The sequence below is a fragment of the Gorilla gorilla genome, chromosome 1, assembly GCF_029281585.2.
Source record: "Gorilla gorilla gorilla isolate KB3781 chromosome 1, NHGRI_mGorGor1-v2.1_pri, whole genome shotgun sequence".
NCBI classification, from domain to species: Eukaryota; Metazoa; Chordata; class Mammalia; order Primates; family Hominidae; genus Gorilla; species Gorilla gorilla.
Window position 1 is genome coordinate 106,521,580 of NC_073224.2, and position 21,365 is coordinate 106,542,944.

Consider the following 21,365-nt stretch of genomic DNA (forward strand, 5'->3'; position numbering starts at 1 on the left):
CCGGACGGGGCGGCTGGCCGGGTGGGGGGCTGACCCCCCCACCTCCCTCCCGGACGGGGCGGCTGGCCGGGCAGAGTGGCTCCTCACTTCCCAGTAGGGGCGGCCGGGCAGAGGCGCCCCTCACCTCCCGAATGGGGGCGGTAGATTTTGTTTTGAAAGCAATGGGAACCAATGGTCAGTTTAAGCAGGAAAGTGAAAGGATCAGAGTTGCATTTTAGAACAATCACTCTGGTGAAAGCGTGAATAGATTGAAGCCAGACAACACTAAGGTAAGCCGATAGTCAAATAGCTGTTGTAGTAATCCAGAAGAGTCATGATGGTAGCTGGGAGTAAGGTTGTGGCGTTTAATCATAGAGATAGCCAGAAGGGATTAAACACATGCTAGTCACGGCTGAATGGGGAGGAGGAATCAAGGATCAGGTATCTGGGCTGGGCCCGGTGGCTCATGCCTGTAATCACAGCACTTTGGGAGGCCGAGGCAGGCAGATCACTAGAGCCCAGGAGTTCGAGACCAGCCTGGGCAACATGGTGAAACCCCATCTCTACAAAAAATACAAAAATTAGCCAGGTCCAGTGGCGTGCGCCTGTAGTCCCAGCTACGTGGGAGGCTGACGCAGGAGAATCACTTGAGCCTGCGAGGCAGAGGTTGCAGTGAGCCAAGATCAAGCCATTACACTCCAGCCTGGGTGACAGGAGTGAAATGCTGTCTCAAAAAAAATAAATAAATATAAATAAGTAAATAAATAAAATCAGGTGTCTGGCTGGCACAACTAGGGGACTATAATTAATTGCTCATATCCATTGTGTTCTGTGTGCCAGACACTATGCTAAGTACTTGACACGCATTCCATTATTTCATCCTCATTAAAAACCTGTAGATGCTGGCCTGGTGAGGTGGCTCATGCCTGTAATCTCAACACTTTGGGAGGCCGAGGCAGGTGGATCACTTGAGGTCGGGAGTTCGAGACCAGCCTAACTAACATGGAGAAACCCTGTCTCTACCAAAAATACAAAATTAGTCGGGCATGGTGGTGCATGCCTGTTAATCCCAGCTACTCGAGAGGCTTGAGGCAGGGGGCGGAGGTTGCGGTGAGTCAAGATCACACCATTGCACTCCAGCCTGAGCAACAAGAGCGGAACTCCGTCTCAAAATAAATAAAAATAAAAATAAAACATAAAACAAAAACTATAGATACTATTATCCTTATTATTATTATTATTATTTTTCAGACGGAATCTCACTCTGTCACAGGCTGGAGAGCAGTGGCACAATCTCGGCTCAATGCAACCTCCACCTCCCAGGGTCAAGCGATTCTCCTGTCTCAGCCTCCTCAGTAGCTGGGACTACAGGTGTGTGCCACCACGCCCAGCTAATTTTTTGTATTTTTAGTAGCGATGGGGTTTCACCGTGTTAGCCAGGATGGTCTCGATCTCCTGACCTTGTGATCTGCTTGCCTCGACCTCCCAAAGTGCTGGGATTACAGGCGTGAGCTACCATGCCCGGCCCCATTATCCTTATTTTACAGGGGACACAAGGGTTTATGTTAAATAAGATACCAAGATCATGATGGAATCCAGATTTTTTTGACTAAGTAAAAATTATATATGTAAGGTAGCTGACATATAGTGGAAGTTCCAACATTTCCTTTTCCCTTCAATTACCTATGTAAACACTATTCCTTAACCTTATTAGTATACAGTGAGTGATTATTCCTTAGCATTCTCACTTAACATACAAACTCTTATTTTGTAAGTGGTGCGCTTCTGAAAACGTGCAAGTGCAGTGTCAAAATTACTCAACAGAGCCGGACACAGTGGCTCACGCCTGTAATCCCAGCATGTTGGGAGGCCGAGGAGTGCGGATCACGAGGTCAGGAGATCGAGACCATCCTGGCTAAGACGGTGAAACCCCGTCTCTACTAAAAATACAAAATATTAGCCGGGCATGGTGGCAGGAACCTGTAGTTCCAGCTACTCGGGAGGCTGAGGCAGGAGAATGGTGTGAACCCAGGAGGCGGAGCTTGCAGTGAGCGGAGATCATGCCACTGCACTCCAGCCTGGGCGACAGAGCGAGACTCCGTCTCACACACACAAAAAATTACTCAACAGAGTCCCAATTTTAAAGGGGTAGCTGATTCCAGAGCACTAGATTACGAGATCTTTAAATTATGATTGGAGCAGGCCTGTCAGAGGCACTTCACTAAACAGGTAAGAGATTTCATAGGTGCCCAAGTTTAGGGTAGGAGGTACTTACCTAATCATTCTGTAACTGGGTAAACAGCAAACCACCCCTCCTCTGAAACCAATGCAGGGATTAAAAGATTAGTGCAACCCCTACTCATTAAACTACCATGCAAATTATCTTCTAGCTTCCCAGAGCAAGGAGTGGAAAGTTTTTCTCCCTATCATCACAGCATAAGCAGATTGGAACTTTATCCAGCCACTTATCGCATTTATGAGGCCTCTCAACTGGCTAGCTGCTAAAACCCATCATTGTTCATTGCTCTAGGGGAGCATGGGCAATAGGACTGAAGATTAAAACAAGCGGGGGATAATTTTTAGAGACAAAGAAAATTTCAAATCTCAGCCACCTCTTAGTATTTTGGAGGGAGCTCAGAAGCAACTTTAGCCCCAGGAGAATAATGCCAAGTAACAGGCCTGATTCTGTTATCACAAACATGCCTTACCACTGTGGTAGATGACACTATGTTATGGCTCAATATGATTAAAATGTACTAAAGACCAAATTCAGATTTATTTTATTTTACTTATTTTTGAGACGGAGTCTCGCTCTGTCACCCAGGCTGGAGTGCAGTGGCGCCATCTCGGCTCACTGCAAGGTCGGCCTCCCGGGTTCACGCCATTCTCCTGCCTCAGCCTCCCGGGCGCGGTGGCTCACGCCTGTAATCCCAGCACTTTGGGAGGCCGAGGCGGGTGGATCACGAGGTCAGGAGATCAAGACCATACTGGCTAACACGGTGAAACCCCGTCTCTACTAAAAATATAAAAAAAAAATTAGCCAGGCGCGGTGGCGGGCGCCTGTAGTCCCGGCTACTCGGTAGGTTGAGGCAGGAGTATGGCGTGAATCCAGAAGGCGGAGCTTGCAGTGAGCCGAGATAGCGCCGCTGCACTCCAGCCTGGGCAATAGAGCGAGACTCCGTCTCAAAAAAAAAAAAAAAAAAAAAAAGGAAGTGACGGAGTTTCACCGTGTTAGCCAGGATGGTCTCGCTCTACTGACCTCGTGATCCATTCGCCTCGGCCTCCCAAAGTGCTGGGAGTACAGGCGTGAGCCACCGCGCCCGGCCTCAGATTCAGATTTAAAGGTGACTCCGAAGTGTCATATCTTGTTTGTTAAGACTAGGTTGTACAAAGGGAACAAAGTTGAAGGCAGCCTGTATACAGATTTTCTCCAAAATGAGGGAAAGGAGCAGATCTATTTCTTTTTCCTTTTTTTTTTTGAGACGCTCCGTTGCCCAAGCTGGAGTGCAGTGGCACGATCTCGGCTCATTGCAAGCTCTGCCTTCCGGGTTCACGCCATTCTCCTGCCTCAGACTCCCAAATAGCTGGGACTACAGGCGCCCGCCACCATGCCCGGCTAACTTTTTTGTATTTTCAGTAGAGACGGGGTTTCACCATGTTAGCCAGGATGGTCTCGATCGCCTGACCTTGTGATCCGCCCGCCTCGGCTTCCCAAAGTGCTGGGATTACAGGCGTGAGCCACTGTGCCTGGCCAGCACCAACTTTTTTGAGACCGAGTCTTGCTCTGTCGCCAGGCGCGATCTTGGCTCACTGCAACCTCCACCTCCTGCGTTCAAGTGATTCTCCTGCCTCAGCCTCCCAGGTAGCTGGGATTACAGGCGCCTACCACCACGCCCTGCTAATTTTTTTGTATTTTTAGTAGAGACAGGGTTTCACTATGTTGGCTAGGCTGGTCTCAAACTCCTGACCTCGTGATCCACCCGCCTCAGCCTCCCAAAGTGCTGAAATTACAGGCGTGAGCCATGGCACCCGGCCTGGCACCGACTCTTAATAATAGCAACATGGCTGTCAGCCAACCAATGGTGGAGGAAACAGCAGGTGAAAAAGCAGAGCAGCTGGTCTTCCCACAGTGGTCAGTTTCTGCAGCTGTCAAGAGCAAAATAATCAGGAGTGCCTGCTGGGTAGAGGCAGTGATGGTGGGAACCTCCACATGAAGTCTCTTTGAGTACTGCAAAGGGCAGTGGTTGTAACTCTAGCAGGCATCAGAATCACCTGCAAGGCTTGTGAAAATAGATTGCTGGGCTCCAACCTCAATTTCCAATATCGAAGATCTAAAGTAGGGCCCCATAATTTGCATTTCAAGCAATCCCTCTGGTGAAATTGATGCTGCTGATCTGACACTTTGAGAAGCACTGCTTTGTGGGTATTTCTGGCTCTGTGCCATTCTCTCTCAACGCTCCATTCCCTCTTTCCTACTATCTACTGAGTCCCACCCATCTATTGCTTTATTTCTTCTCCACCATCCCTCTCTTAGTCTCTGTTAGGAAAACTAAAAGGACAGAAAACAGGAATGAACATTAGGGTAGATTTAAAAATTTCTTTGGGCAAGGATTCCAGCACTCTAGTCTGGTTGGTGGGTGTTTTCAGAAGGAGAATTTATTCCAAATACATACATGCATCTTCTCCTCTCTACCTAACATGGAACAGTTTAATAAAAAGTAATAGATGCTTTCTCAGTAAGATATTCTTGGGGATTCAAAAAAATTGGGTAGCAAATGGTAGACATTTCACTACATTAAAAAAATTTTCTGGCCGGGCGTGGTGGCTCACGCCTGTAATCCCAACACTTTGGGAGGCCGAGGCAGGGGGATCACGAGACCAGGAGATCGAGACCATCCTGGCTAACACAGAGAAACCCCATCTCTACTAAAAACACAAAAATTAGCCGGGCGTGGCGGCGTGTGCCTGTAGTCCCAGTTGCTGGGGAGGCTGAGGCAGGAGAATGGCGTGAACCCAGGCGGCGGAGCTTGCAGTGAGCCGAGATTGCCCCACTGCCCTCCAGCCTGGGCAACAGAGCGAGACACCATCTCAAAAAAAAAAAAAAAAAAAATTTCCAGCCAGGTACGGTGGCTCATGCCCGTAATCCCAGCACTTTGGGAGGCTGAGGTGGGCGGATCAAATGAGGTCAGGAGTTCGAGACCAGCTTGGCCAACATGGCAAAACCCCGTCTCCACTAAAAATACAAAAATTAGCTGGGCCTGGTGGCAGGTGCCTGTAGTCCCAGCTTCTGGGGAGGCTGAGGCAGGAGAATCACTTGAACCCGGGAGGTGGAGGTTGCAATGAGCCGAGACTGCACCATTGCACTCCAGTCTGGGGGACAAGAGAAAGACTTCCTCTTAAAAAAAAGAAAAAAAAATTCCTTACTTCTCCTGGACTTTCAAAAAAGTTTTTATTGTAGTAAAACACAAAATTTACCATCTTAACCATTTAAGGGTATAGTTCAGTGGCATTAAGTACATTCAACTTTTTGAGCAACCACCATCACCATTCATCATCCATCTCCGTTTTTTTGTTTTGAGATGGAGTCTCACTCTGTCGCCCAGGTTGGAGTGCAGTGGCATGATCCTGGCTCACTGCAACCTCTGCCTCCCCAGTTCAAGCAATTCTCCTGCCTCAGCCACCCAAGTATCTGGGATTACAGGCATGCACCACCACGCCCGGCCAATTTTTTTTTTGTATTTTTAGTAGAGATGGGGTTTCACCACATTGGCCAAGCTGGTCTCAAACTCCTGGCCTCAAGTGATCCGCCCGCCTCAGCCTCCCAAAGTGTTGGGATAACAGGCGTGAGCCACCATGCCAGGCCATCGTCTCCTGAACTTTTTCATCTGCCCAAACTGAAACTCTGTACCCATTAAACAATAACTCCTCATTGCCCCCTCCTCCAGTCCCTGGCAAATACCATTCTACTCCTAGAGTACTTTCAGACTCAGTTTCTTCTTTCACTTAATAAAAGACAGGGTCCACTGCTGACTAATGGGATTGTTTCTATATTTGGAGGCCTTCTTGCAGACATGTGATTTGAGTTTATTGCAGAGAATGGTAATAGGAAATGGGATTGTACAAAGAAAAGAGATGGAGAGAAAACTGGATGAGGGTTTCGCACTGGGTGTCCCACCCACAGGCCTCAGCAGCCCTGCCATGGATCTGCCCGATTCTTTCGCATCAAGAAGTTGATCTTGCGAGCCATTTCCATGTTGTAGATCCGCCGGCACCTTTCATAGCTTTCCCTCTGTCGCCGGCGGCATGGCTTCTCATAATACCGCCGATGCTTAATGTCCTCAATGAGCCCATCCATGGTGAGGATTCTGTATAAAGGCAAGCAACGAGGTTAGACATTTGGGATCATCATTATTCTTTTCCAGTTTCATAAATAGTCAGAAGTCGATTGACCAAACAATTGGTATTTATAAAAATTACAGTGGGAAATGGTGGCAATAGAGCATTAACTGCCTACTTACAGAGGCCTCAATAAGAATCTGTGGGCCGGGTGCAGTGGCTCATGCCTGTAATCCCACCACCCTGGGAGCCCAAGGTGAGCAGACTGAGCCCAGGAGTTTGAGACCAGCCTAGGCAACATGGCAAAACCCTGTTTCTACAAAAAATAAAAATAATTAGCCAGGCTTCGTGATATGTGTCTGTAGTGCTAGCGACTCACGAGGCTGAGGTGGGAGCATCACTTGAGCCCAGGGGAGACTGAGGCTGCAGTGTGCCGTGTTTGCACGAGTGTACTCCAGCCTGGGTGACAGAGTAAGACCCTGTCTCAAAAAAGAAAAAAAATATTGTTCAGCATGGGCAACACGGCAAAACCCCGTCTCTGCAAATAATACAAACATTAGCCAGGCATGGTGGTACACGCCTGTAGTCCCCTCTACTCAGGAGGCTGAGGTGGGAGGATCAATTGAACCTGGGAGTTCGTGGCTGCAGTGAGCTGAGATCCTACCACTGCATTGCAGCCTGGACAACAGAGTGACACCTTGACTCAAGGAAAAAAAAAAAAAAAAAAAGGCTGGGCACAGTGACTCATGCCCGTAATCCTAGCACTTCGGGAGGCCGAGGCAGGTGGATCACCTGAGGTTGGGAGTTAGAGACCAGCCTGACCAATATGGTGAAACCCCGTCTCTACTAAAAATACAAAAATTAGCTGGGCATGATGGCGGGCACCTATAGTCCCTCCCAGCTACTCAGGAGGCAGGCAGAAGTGCTTGAACCTAGGAGGTGGAGGTTGCAGTGAGCTGAGATTGCACCACTGCACTCTAGCCTGGGCAACCGAGTGAGACTCTGTCTCAAAAAAAAAAAAAATTGGGGAAATAAAAAAGCAATTAATGACATGGCCCTTGCTCTTGGAGCGTTTATAGTCAAAGTTATGTTCTCAAACCTACTCTACCACAACACACCTGAGGGATATGATACAGTACCTGAAGAACATGTCTCCCTACAGCAATGATTCTCAACTAATGGGGCATTTCAGAGACCTCAACTGGGGAGAGCCATTTTCAGTAAGAACAGAATCACTAGGGGTAATTCTTAAGGTGATTCTCTTACTTAAAGTTCCAACCTGTCAGGCTGGTGGCTCACACCCGTAATTCCAGCACTGTGGGAGGCCGAGGTGGGCAGATCACCTGAGGTCAGGAGTTTGAGACCAGCCTGACCAACATGGAGAAACCCTGTCTCTACTAAAAATACAAAATTAGCCAGGCATGGTGGTGTACGCCTGTAATCCCAGCTACTCGGAAGGCTGAGGCAGGAGAATTGCTTGAACCCTGGGGGCGGAGGTTGCGGTAAGCCAAGGTTGTGCCACTGCACTCCAGCCTGGGCAACAAGAGTGAAACTCCATCTCAAAAAGATCACTTGAGGTCAGGAGTTCAAGACCAGCCTGGCCAACATGGTGAAACCCCACCTCTACTAAAAATACAAAAATTAGCCAGGCGTAGTGGTGGGCACCTGTACTCAGTAGGCTGAGGCAGGAGAATCCCTTGAACTCGGGGTGGAGGCTGTAGTGAGCCGAGATGGTGCCACTGCACTCCAGCCTGGGCAACAGAGACTCTTGTCTCAAGGAAAAACAAAACAAAAACAAACTCACAGGAGGCATTAAACCTGAACTTGAGAACAAGAAAGTGGTTGTGAAGTGATCCTAAAGAACAACTCATCTGAATTGTGAATAAGTAGGTTGCCCTATTTCCACTCTCTTTTCCTACACCAATTATTGCCCTAAAACATAAATCAGATCATGTCACTCTGGTGCTAAAAAATCTTTCCTAATATACAGAGTGGCCTAAGCCACTAAAGTTCCCAGAATCATCTGCACATCAGAACTGCCCAGGGATCTTTTAAACATTCCGAACCCTGGGCCACACCCAGTCCAATTAAATCACAAAGGAGAGGGAAAGGGACATGAACAGGTTTTTCAGTTTCCAAGGTGATTCCAATGTACAGACAGATTTTGAAACTACCAGTCTAAGCTCAAAGCCCAAACAATTGCCCCCTATATATATATCTTTTAATAACCTGCCCTACTGATCACTTGAGGTCAGGAGTTCGAGACAAGCCTGGCCAACATGGTGAAACCCCGCCTCTACTAAAAATACAAAAATTAGCTGGGCATGGTGGTGCCCACCTGTAATCCCAGCTACTCGGGAGGCGGAGGCAGGAGAATAGCTTGAACCTGGGAGGTGGAGGTTGCAATGAGCCGAGATCAAGGCACTGCACTCCAGCTGGGCAAAAGATGGAGACTCCATCTCAAAAAACAAAAACAAAACACGTGCCCTATAATGCCTATGCTCTAGTCACACTTTAAGTATATGCAGTTCTCCAAGCATCCCACATACTTGTTTTTTTCTTTGCTCATGATATTCCCTTTACTTGGAATATCATTCTTTTCTTTTTCTTCCTGACGAAATCCTACTTGTTCCTCAAAGGCCCAAATCAATTGTTATCACATCTGTAAACTAGTTCAGGTGAAATCAAACTTCGGCATGCAGTAGTCATCTGGAAAGCTTGTTAAAACAGGGATTGCTGGCTGGCCATGGTGGCTCACACCTGTAATCCCAGGACTTTGGGAGGCCGAGCTGGGAGGATCACTTGAGTCCAGGAGTTTGACACTAGCCTGAGCAACATAGTGAGAACCCCATCTCCACAAAAAATAAAAAATTAGCCAGACATGGTGGCACACACACCTGCACTCCCAGCTACTTGGGAGGCTGACATGGGAGAATGGGAGAAATGCTTTATCCCAGGAGGTTGAGACTGCAGTGAGCCATGATTGTGGCACTGCACTCCAGCCTGGGCAAGCAAGACCCTATTTCTTTCTTTCTTTTGAGACGGAGTTGCGCACTTGTTGCCCAGGCTGGAGTGCAATGGCGCAATCTTGGCTCACTGCAACCTCCGCCTTCTGGGTTCAAGCGATTCTCCTGCCTCAGCTTCCCAAGTAGCCGGAATTACAAGCACCAGCTAATTTTTGTTATTTTTAGTAGACATAAGGTTTCGCCATGTTGGCAGGCTAGTCTCGAACTCCTGACCTCAGGTGATCCACCCGCCTCAGCCTCCCAAAGTGCTGGGATTACAGGTGTGAGCCACCGCAACTGGCCTTTTTTTTTTTTTTTGAGACAGAGTCTCACTCTGTTGCCCAGGCAGAAGTTGCAGCAGCACGATCTCGGCTCACTGCAACCTCCGCCTCCCAGGTTCAAGCGATTCTCTTGCCTCAGGCTCCCGAGTAGCTGGGACTACAGACACGCACCACCACGCCCAGCTAATTTTTGTATTTTTAGTAGAGATGGAGTTTCACCATATTGGTCAGGCTGGTCTTGAACTTCTGACCTCATGATCTGCCTGCCTCGGCCTCCCAAAGTGCTGGGATTACAGGCATGAGCCACTGCGCTTGGCTGTGAAACCCTATTTCAAAGAACACCACAGACTGCTGTGCCACAGTTTCTGATTCTGTAGGCCTAGAGTAGGGGCCAAGAATTTGCATTTCTAACAATTCCCAGCTGATATTGCTGCTGATGGTCCAGGGACAACCAACACCATGGCACCTTTTTTTTTTTTTTTTTTGAGGCAGGGCCTCGCTCTGTTGCCCAGGCTGGAGTGCAGTGTCACCATCTTGGCTCACTGCAGCCTCAACCTCTCAGGTTCAAGCAATTCTCCCGCCTCAGCCTCCTGAGTAGCTGGGATTACAGGGGCGTACCACCACACCTAGATAATTTTTGCATTTTTAGTAGAGACAGGGTTTCACCATGTTGGCCAGGCTGGTCTCAAACTCCTGACCTCAGGTGATCCACCCACCTCGGCCTCCCAAAGTGCTGGGATTGCAGGCGTGAGCCACCACGCCTGGCTGATGTCTCTTTTATAGCACGCATCAAACAGTATTACATTGAACCCCTCATTGGGTTGTGTCTTTCCTAAGGTTAGAGATCAAATCTGCATTCACTTTTGCACCTAACAAAATACTTGGCGAAGAACTACTAGGAAATGTATGCCAAAAATGAGTCCTCTAGATGACTAATAAATGTCCATAGCACAAGGGATTAAGTGACCTTACAATATATACAGTTATTGGGGATATAGCTCAGAAAGCCTCAACAGTATGACCTTTACTACGATGGCATATTAGAGTTTAGATAGCATTTTTACATCCATCATCCTAACTACACTCCTATGAAATTGTTTAGGCAAATAATGTCCTCTTTTTATAGATGAGGAAACTGAAGTTCAGAGAGGCTGACCCGCCCAAGATCACAAAATGGAACTATAAACAGAATTCAGGTCTTTAGTAAAGTGCTCTACAACAGTATTCTGCTTCTCAAACAAAAACCACCAATTTCAGAAGACAAACTGTTGCAGTATCCATGGGTAAAAGAGGGAGTGAAGAGCTGGGCTAGACTCTTCAATCAGAGTAAAGAGGAAATGGAAGCCGATACGGGACACTTGGATAAAAGAATGATCTAAACATGTAAACATTTATTTCTGCTGAGACTTGTGTTTAATACTGTCTAATGAAGGTTGCTTTTTGGACTAGAAAGTAGTATATTGGAGAAAATACAGAAAAAAGCCCCTGAAAGAAAAAGATTGGATATATAATGTAAAAAGTACAAGGAGACTGGATTTGAGAGAATATAAAAAGGACAGAGACCCTGAGTAAATATGACCTAGGAAGACGAACCTATTGGAATGACAAAGACAGTTTAAAAGCAGGATGAAACAACACTGCAAGAGGAGGAAGGGGTTGAGTATGACTCAAGGAACCCTACTGGAGTTCCAAAAGGCTTCTAAAACAAAGGTGATCATCTTACCAAGGAAATGCCTGTACTGTCAGGCAAAAGGGCAAGACAAGGAAAAAGAATAACAAAAGAACATAAGAATGGTGAAGGGAAAAGAAAGAATATAATGATGGGCGCTGGTAAATGGCATTCCCTGGATGTACTACTTACTTCCAAAACACAGACCAAATAAATTCCAAGATGCCAGGTGAGGATTCCCTCCCTTACCCGACACGTTCTAGTCATACTAAAAAAGGCACAGATCTTTTTTATCTTCAAATGCCCCAGAGTCCCTATAGTAGAGGTATCTACTCAACTTTACCTCTAACAGAAAAGGATGCAAGAAAAGCTTTGTAAAACACAAGAATAGAGGGGGTGTTACTAATGATGCTTCCTTCTGCTTCCAAAACTAGTTCAAGGACTAGTACATCAAGAGCTTTAGAGTAAACAGATCAGCCTGGAGTTCGGGCGCCTGGCAACCTAATACTGAAGGAGAAACCAGCTGCCAGTTTTAGTGAAATTCAAATGATTATGTAAAAGGAGCCAAGCTGCCTGGAGCGGGGGGAGTTGCGGGTGGCAGACTCACATGTCAGTGTAGCCAGTCTACGTCAGGACAGACGTGTATGCAGAAGGACTCAATGGACCCAGAAGGTAGCCCACTAGGAGTAAAAGGAGTCAACAGGGCATGCTTCCAGTGTACTCACCTTTCTTTGCTTGGGGGCCAGCCAATCATGCAGGGCTTCCTAGCAACCCCCACTCTCCACCTTCTCATCCCGGGGCACCAATGAGGGCCCCCAGTTATATAACAGGCATTTTGTGGTGGCCTCACTGGACAGACACGTAGGCTATTTCCTTTGTAAGACTCTCTCTGTACTCCAAACATGGTAAAGCTTTAATCACCTCCCTCTAGACTCATTTGCTCTCCTACCCATTGTTGTAATTAGACCACAGAACAAGCAAATTATTTTTAAACTACCAGCTATGAGAAAGCTGAAAGAGATCAGGAGAGGCCTGGAGTGTGAGAAAGATATACAGAAAAAGTGGCTAGAGAGAGGACATTTGGGAAAAGCAGAGAAAAAGAAGAAACAGAAAAGTGCATCAGTCAGAAAATGTGTTTAACAGGCAGCAGGAAAACAGAAGACTGGATCACTCCAAAATCAGTCTGCTCACATATGCAAGCTTAAAAGTCCTTACCTAGAAAATTATTCTAAGAGGCCGGGCACGGTGGCTCACGCCTGTAATCCCAGCGCTTTGGGAGGCCGGGCGGGCCAATCATGAAGTCAGGAGTTTGAGACCAGCCTGGCCAACATCGTGAAACCCCGTCTCTACTACAAAAAATTAGCCGGACGTGGTGGCAGGTGCCTGTAATCCCAGCTACTCGGGAGGCTGAGGCAGGAGAATCACTTGAACCCGGGAGACAGAGGTTGCAGTGAGCCGAGACCACACAGTCTGGGCAACAGAGAGAGACTCTGTATCAAAAAAAAAAAAAAAGAAAGAAAGAAAAAAGAAAATTATTCTAAGACTGAAATATTTGTTCATTTCCCCCCTGCCCCGCGAAGCTATAATACAGTTTATGGGACTCTGAGTCTATGGGACTTGAATTTCTTTTTTTTTTTTGAGACGAAGTCTCGCTCTCGTCCCCCAGCCTGGAGTGCAATGGCGCGACCTCGGCTCACTGCAACCTCCACCTCCCAGGTTCAAGCGATTCTCCTGCCTCAGCCTCCCGAATAGCTGGGATTACAGGTATGCACCATCATACCCAGCTAATTTTTATATTTTTAGTAGAGATGGGTTTTACCATGTTGGCCAGGCTGGTCTTGAACTCCTAACCTCAAATGATCCGCCCCCCTCAGCCTCCCAAAGTGCTGGGATTACAGGCATGAGTCACTGTGCCCAGCCAGGAGGCTACAAGTCTATTATAATAATTTTCAATCCTGGTGAAATCTCATGGTATGTTTTTTAAAATGCTGCCATCCAGGTGCCAACCCCTGGAGATTCTGATTCATCTCAGATTGGGCCCTGGCATTAGTTTTGTTTTCTTGATGGTTCGTTCCCTAGGTGATCCTAATAGGCAGCCAGGGTTGAAACCACAGGGTGTCACACTGACCACTCTCTGGCTCTCTAATATTAACACTTCGACCCAGGAAATAGGTTTGTGTAAAATGCCAGTCACCAACAAAAAGAGAACCATAAAAGTAGTATGTGGGCTGGGTGTGGTGGCTCACGCCTGTAATCCCAGCACTTTGGGAGACCGAGGCGGGTGGATCACCTGAGGTCAGGAGTTCAAGACCAGCCTGGCCAACATGGTGAAACCCCGTCTCTACTAAAAATACCAAAACTAGCCAGGCGTGGTGGCAAGTGCCTGTAATCCCAGCTACGCGGGGGGCTGAGGCAGGAGAATCACTTGAACCTGGGAGGCGGAGGTTGCAGTGAGCCGAGATCATGCCACTGCACTCCAGCTTGGAGGACAAGAGTGAGACATCGTCTCAAACAAACAAACAAACAAACAAAAAACAGAAAAAAAAACAGGAAAAGCAAAAACTGAGTGTTGATTAAATTAAAAATATAGTGGCTGGACAAGGATTTTTAAAAGAGGCAGATAAAAAGGGGTATAGACAATCTTAGACAAAGAAATAAGAGTCTTCTCTCAAAAGATAAGAGCTGGCCTTATATTTTCTGCAAACCTGGTATCAGTGAAGAGGATCAGGAAGGAGATTAGAAACATTTTGTTTCTCAGATTCTGTTTCAAATTTTAAGTGTAAATGGGGATGCATTCCATATATGATATGGGGCATCACTGCAGTCTCTGCCTCCCAGGTTCAAGCGGCTCTTCTGCCTCAGCCTACCGAGTAGCTGGGATTACAGACCTGTGCCACCATGCATGGCTAATTTTTGTATTTTTAGTAAAGACGGGGTTTCACCATGTTGGCCAGGCTAGTCTCGAACTCCTGGCCTCAAGTGATCCACCATTCTTAGCCTCCCAAATTGCTGAGAATACAAGAGTGAGGCACTGCACCCAGCCGCTACTCTCTTGATACAACTGTAAGAAGTGGTTCAGCTGGGCATGGTGGCTCACACCTGTAATCCCAGCACTTTGGGAGGCTGAGGTGGGCAGATCACGAGGTCAGGAGATCGAGACCATTCTGGCTAACATGGTGAAACCCCGTCTCTACTAAAAATACAAAAAATTAGCCGGGGTAGTGGCATGCGCCTGTAGTCTCAGCTACTCGGGAGGCTGAGGCAGGAGAATCGCTTGAACTCGGGAGGCGGAGGTCACAGTGAGCAGAGATTGCGCCACTGCGCTCCAGCCTGGGCGACAGAGGGAGACTCCGTCTCAAAAAAAAAGTGGTTCAATAAATAATACTGTACCACAAATTTTGTTGTTTTTTGTCAAAGTAGCTAATTTTCTAAAAACAAAATTCTTGCTTTTGTGTTATCTATACTTTAGGAATAAGGGAACTAAAACTGAGCCTTTTGGAAATTTGTTTTACCATTAAGTAACAGCTATCCTTTGATCTTTCAATAACATAAACATCTCAACAACCATGGCCAGAAGACCCATCTAAATCTACCAAAATAAATCATACAGAAAAAGATTTACAGGGAGAAGTCAGAAAAAAAGAGTGAAGTTATACGTAATACATGCCTTTTCCCAAATTCAACATTCATCTCCCTAGCTAACTCACTACAGGGTCTGGATGTTACCTATAAAGACGTTCATTTTAGGCCAGGTGCAGTGGCTCAAGCCTGTAATCCCAGCACTTTGGGAGGCCAAGGCGGGTGGATCATGTGAGGTTGGGAGTTCGAGACCAGCCTGACTAACCTGGAGAAACCCCATCTCTAGTAAAAATACAAAATTAGCTGGGCTTGGTGGCGCATGCCTGTAATCCCAGCTACTCAGGAGGCTGAGGCAGGAGAATCGCTTGAACATGGGCGGGAGAGGTTGCGGTGAGCCGAGATGGCACCATTGCACTCCAGCTTGGGCAATAAGAGTGAAACTCTGTCTCAAAAAAAAAAAAAAAGTTCATTTTGTACTTCCAAGATAGCAAAATAGGGCCAGAGAAAGGTCATTAGACATAATATACTTCTCAGACATGCCACCAGAAGGTCTGAAATAGGAGAGTTGGAAATGAGGAGAAATAGAGAAAAATGAAACAGGATACCTTACAACCTGGTACTTATCTTTACTCTCAGCATAGGTGACAATGTAGAGGGAACAGCTTCAGCCCAAGGATATAATTGTTATGCACATAGAATTAAGTGATGCGGCTGACCCCAGACCATATATATATATTTTTTTTGAGTCTTAACTCTGTGGCCCAGACTGGAATGCAGTGGCACGATTCTGGCTCACTGCAGCCTCTGCTTCCCAGGTTCAAGTGATTCTCCTGCCTCAGCCTCCTAAGTAGCTGAGATTACAGGCGCCTGCCACCACATACGGCTAATTTTGTATTTTTAGTAGAGATAGGGTTTCGCTATGTTGGCCAGGCTGGTATTGAACTCCTGACCTCAGGTGATCCACCCGCCTGAGCCTCCCAAAGTGCTGGGATTACAGGCATGAGCCACCACGCCTGACCCTAAGACCAGATCCTTTTAAAAGACATAGAAACCATTCTGAGCCTGCAACTGCTTCTCATTTACACAGCTTCTGACAGCATTTTTTTTTTTTTTTTTTTGAGACAGAGTCTCGCTCTGTGCCCAGGCTGGAGTGTAGTGGCGCGATCTCGGCTCACTGCAACCTCCTCCTCCCAGGTTCAAGCGATTCTCCTGTCTCAGCCTCCTCAGTAGCTGGGACTACAGGTATGTGCCACCACGCCCGGCTAATCTTTTGTATTTTTAGTAGCGACCAGGTTTCACCATGTTAGCCAGGATGGTCTCGATGTCCTGACCTCCTGATCCGCCCGCCTCGGCCTCCCAAAGTGCTGGGATTACAGGCATGAGCCACCGCGCCCGGCTGACAGCATTTTTTTCCTCACTGTGGTCTTCTGCCATCCAGCCTTCCACACCTAGAACTCTCTGCTTTGCTAAGAACTAGGTTCCCTTTCCTTTGCCCTCTCAGTCCTCAAGAACCCTACCAATATTTAAACCCAATCAGATGAGGATTCTGGTTTTTTTTTTAAAGCGACACCTGCTGAAATGAGAAGACAAGGATTCTAAATTGGAAAATGAACCACCATAAGTCTCTCCATTTCTAGTAAGACTAGTAAATAATTATTAAAGAACATTGCACTAAAAAGATGTGCTTTAGGCTCCTCTCCACTATTCAATAATTGCATAACCCAATAAAGATAATCTGATCTTCCAAGGCTTCCCTTACTTGTGAAATAAAGCTACCACATTAAAGGCCTTAACGCAGCCCATGCAATATCTTTCCTACATTTTTTTTAAGAGACATGGTCTCACTATGCTTCCTAGGTTAGAGTGGAGTGGTTATTCACAGGCACAACAAGAGTGCACTCACACTACAGTCTTGAACTCCTGGGTTCAAGCAATCCTCTTGCCTCAGCCTCTGGAGCAGCTAGCACTACAGGAGTCCCTTCCTTACAATTCTTTGATAATTCAACTCAACAAGCGTTTGTTTCTCCAAATGTTACTTCGCACTGGGGAAAGAAAATGACAAGTAAGTCATACCAGAAAGTCAAAATCCACACAACTGGTGAGAAGGGAAGGCTAAGAACTTTTTGCTTGAGAATTCAGTGGTAAAGTACTACTAGGGCTGGGCCGGGTGCAGTGGCTCATGCCTGTAATCCCAGCACTTTGGGAGGCCGAGGCGGGTGGATCACGAGGTCAAGAGATTGAGACCATCTTGGCTAACGTGGTGAAACCCTCTCTACTAAAAATACAAAAATCAGCCAGGCGTGGTGGCGGGCACCTGTAGTCCCAGCTACTCGGGAGACTGAGGCAGAAGAGTCAATTGAACCCAGGAGGCGGAGGCTGCAGTGAGCCAAGACTGCGCCACTGCGCTCCAGCCTGGCAACAGAGCAAGACTCCGTCTTAAAAAAAAAAAAAAAAAGTATTACTAGGGCTCTTCTACATCTCTTAGCCTGGCATTCAAAAATTTTCAATAAAGCTATAAAGCTCCTCCACCCCAGCTAGTTCGTTTCCATTTATGTATTTTTCCTTATGCTGTATCTTTCCTCAAAACTTGTAAGCTTTCCCATCTTTCTTTTTTTTTCCTTTCTTCTTAATATTTTTAGAAATGGGGTCTTGCTATGTTTACCAGATTGGTCTTGAACTCTTGGCAACAAGCAATCCTCCCCACTAGGCTTCCCAAAGTGCTAGGATTACAGGTGTGAGTCATCCCACCCAGTGAGCTTTCCCATCTTTTGCCTGCTTCTCTAGGATGCCAATCTGAATTCACCTTTTCCTTTAGCTTTGTCCCACACCAATCACTCCCTCAGCTTTCTATTTATTATACTATGTTCCCGCTTCCTAGCAACTTCACATCTTGATTTTCCCTTTGGGCTCTTTTTTAAGTCTTCTAAAGAATTCAGGTTCCTCATAAAAGGAGTCATTACGCTTGGGCAACATGGCGAGACTCCCTCTGTACAGAAAATACAAAAATTAACTGCGGTGGTGGCGTGCGTCGCTAGACCCAGCTAGTCAGGAGACTGAGGCAAGAGGATTGTTGAGTGACACAGCAAGACCCTGTCTCAATTTTTAAAAAGCGGGGCCGGGCGCTGTGGCTTACGCCTGTAATCCTAACACTTTGGGAGGCAGAGGCAGGCAGATCACTTGAGGTCAGGAGATCGAGACCATCCTGGCCAACACGGTGAAACCCCATCTCTACTATAAATACAAAAATTAACCGGGCATGGTGGCGGGAGCCTGTACTACCGGCTGCTCAGGAGGCTGAGGCAGGAGAATGGCGTGAACCCGGGAAGCGGAGCTTGCAGTGAGCCGAGATCGTGCCACTGCACTCCAGCCTGGGTGACAGAGCGAGACTCTGTCTCAAAAAAAAAAAAAAAAAAAAATTAAAATTAAAATTAAAAGCGGGGAGGTGCGGGGGGTGATTACTTGTTGAATACAATTCATACAGTTAGGTTTGAGGAAGAAATTTTTTTCTTTTTTTTTTTTGAGACAGAGTCTCACTCTTGCCCAGGCTGGAGTGCAAGTGGCTCGATCTTGGCTCACTACAACCTCTGCCTCCCGGGTTCAAGCGATTCTCCTGCCTCAGCTCTCGAGTAGCTGAGATTACAGGCGTTTGCCACCACGCCCGGCTAATTTTTGTATTTTTAGTAGAGACACGGTTTCACCATGTTGGCCAGGCTGGTCTGAAACTCCTGACCTCGTGTGATCCACCCGCCTCGGCCTCCCAAAGTGCTGGGATTACAGGCGTGAGCCACCGCGCCCGGCCCAGAACTTCATTTTTAAGATAATAAACTGAGGGGCTGAGACGTTTTAAGAGACTGTGAACACCTGGGCTGGCACTGTTTTGAGGACAATCAACGAAAGGGGAAGGGAGAGAATAACCACCGCACTTCCCAGAGAGTCTAGGCATGATTCTGGTCCCTTAACAGTTACCTGTTTAGGGTCCTGTATGCGCTTTCCACGTTCCCTTCCTGTACCATCACAGTCCTGGCGATGAACTTCAGATGTTTTGCCATGACCTTGGATTTAAACCTGCACTCTGTAGAGCCTAAAGGATGATGGAGAAAGGGCGAGGAAAGCAGAAAGAGAAACGCAACATAATACAAACTACACCGCGCGGCTTATTTAGGATTTGGAAATTCAACATGCTCAGGGACGCGCGAGATGGAGCACATGGAAGTCATCCTAGAAAGCAGACGCGAATCGTTGTCTCTTATTCTCACTGCCAATCCAAATCCTCGCATAGAGAAGAAAAGAGATGGCAGCAGGGCGTTACCACAAAGACGCGTCGCCGGGCATGAGACGGACAGGAGCGACAAGGATGCGCCACAGGCTCCCAACCACCACACATAGTTCCAAAAGGGGTTGAGTTGGGAGTTGGGGAAGGACTCTTTGTTGGTCTTTGGAAAAGGGGGCGAAAGCCCGCAAACCTGCCCTCTCGCCAAGCCAGCCTTCCTTTCCCCAAACCCTGCACAACTCCTCACCTGGCGCGCTCAGTACCTAGCCGACCGGAAGGGTTCTCACTACCGGAAGCGGAAATTACGGAATCGCCAGCGCCGCGCAAAGAAACAGGCTGAGGGAGACAAGTGCGTGGAAACCATAGCAACGTCCTTTCCGGCCTCTGTTGACTGCCTGTCTTCCCCGGGCCTGGACTCTACACCTGACAAAGCAAAATACTCATTGACTTAAATTCCCCCGAAACACGTTTCTCGCCCTCTCATGGAGTCGAAGTCCTTCGGCCTCTGAGAAGGTCAGCCCAATTTCATACCCCTTAATCCTGTGAAATCCTTGATAAATATTTGAGCCATTTCTCTTTCTCGATGGAAAACAAGAGAAGTAGGCGCTTCCTGAGGATGCTTCCTGTTTTCTCTTCGGAAAGGACAGACTCTTTGAGATCTGCTCTCCGGACGAAAAACAGATTGATTCATACACGTCATCTGCCTAAGTGCTAAGGAAAAGAAATAAACATACTGTGAGTTTCCTATATCATCTTCCCACTAATTTAACTACATAAAGTGAAATCAATAAAGATATGGGAAACACCTGCAGGGTTTAGAATAAAAAATTATGTCAGCTTCTATGCCTTTTCGTGCTAGTGAGACCTACTGAAAAACCTCCTTTTAAATTTCTTCTTCGCTGTGGAGACACCCGTCCTCTTATTTGTATGCTACCTGTACATATCCATTTATGGTTATTCACGTAAGTTAACATCTAATGGCTGTAGGAAAACGTACCTCCCTTAGAGAGAGAGTGCGCGCGCACGCTCACGCACACACACACACAGACACAGACGTGTGCATCCTCATCAGTTGATGCTAATAACTTACACTAACACTTAGGCCCACCTCAGAGTAAGCCAGGTCCAAAGTAACGAAATATAACTAGATTGGGACATTATTATGCTTGTCAACAAACTTTCACTGAATGACTACTCTGTGTCAGATACTGTTGATACCACTCTAGTGCCTCCTGGACCACTAGGACCACATAAAAGATACTAAAACGAAGTAGTATATAATAAATGCAAAATAAATTATATGGGCTGGACGCAGTGGCTCACACCTGTAATCCCAGCTCTTTGGGAGGCCCAGGCAGGCGGATCACTTGAGCCCAGAAGTTCGAGACCAGCCTGGGCAACAAAGCAAAACTCCGTCTTTACAAAAAATATAGAAATTAGCCGGGTGTAGTGGCATGGCCTGTTGTCCTAGCTACTTGGGAGGCTGAGGGGGAGGATCACCTGAGCCTGGAAGGTCAAGGCTGCGGCGAGCTTTGATCACACCACTGCACCCTGGCCTGGGCAATAGAGTGAGACCCTGTCTCAAAAAATTAAAAATGAATAAATAAATAAATAGGGCCAGGCGCGGTGGCGCACACCTGTAATCCCAGCACTTTGGGAGGCTGAGGCGGGTAGATCACCTGAGGTCAGGAGTTTGAGACCAGCCTGGCCAACATGATGAAACCCTGTCTCTACTAAAAATACAAAATTAGCCAGGCGTGGTGCCGCATGCCTGTAATCCCAGCTACTTGAGAGGCTGAGGCAGGAGAATCACATGAACCTGGGAGGCAGAGGTGGCAGTGGGCTGAGATCGCACCATTGCACTCCAGCCTGGGCAACAAGAGTGAAACTCCATTTCAAAAAATAAATAAACAAACAAATAATAAAATATGCCACAGCATAATGTGGTGAAAGGCACTGGCTTCAAAGTTGGGAGATCTGGATTCTATCCCAATTCTAATACTCATCAGGCCTATGACCTTGAAGAAGTCATTTAAAACCAGGGGTCTGGAGACTACAGTCTACAGGTCAAATCCTGCTCCACCTGTTTTTGTAAATAAGGCTGTTGACCTACAGTCATGGTTATTTGTCTGTGTGTTATGTATGGCTGGTTTGGGCTACGATGGCCGAATTGGGTAGTTGCAATAGAGACATAAAGCCTACAAAACCTAAAATATTTACTATCTGGCCCTTGCCAGACTCACTCT

The 21,365-nt window shown here is 47.0% G+C and overlaps 1 protein-coding gene across 1 annotated transcript; it reads right to left on the reverse strand.

Annotated features, from left to right (window-relative positions):
• Window positions 1-6,010: 6,010 nt before the first annotated feature.
• Window positions 6,011-19,825, reverse strand: MRPS21 (mitochondrial ribosomal protein S21). Its single transcript, XM_019021708.3, has 4 exons — window positions 19,651-19,825; window positions 19,367-19,542; window positions 18,816-18,930; window positions 6,011-6,344 (listed from the first exon to the last, which is right to left on the reverse strand). The coding sequence occupies exons 3-4, from the start codon at window positions 18,896-18,898 to the stop codon at window positions 6,164-6,166; spliced, it is 264 nt and encodes an 87-aa protein (XP_018877253.1). The 5' UTR covers window positions 18,899-18,930; window positions 19,367-19,542; window positions 19,651-19,825; the 3' UTR covers window positions 6,011-6,163.
• Window positions 19,826-21,365: the final 1,540 nt, after the last annotated feature.

Bases quoted from the DNA above. Each gene is read 5' to 3' on its own strand.
- MRPS21 (XM_019021708.3), bottom strand. From the start codon at position 18,898: ATGGCAAAACATCTGAAGTTCATCGCCAGGACTGTGATGGTACAGGAA. The intron at 6,345-18,815 runs GTAACTGTTAAG...GCCTTTATACAG, and splicing joins GCATACAGGACCCTAAACAG to AATCCTCACCATGGATGGGC.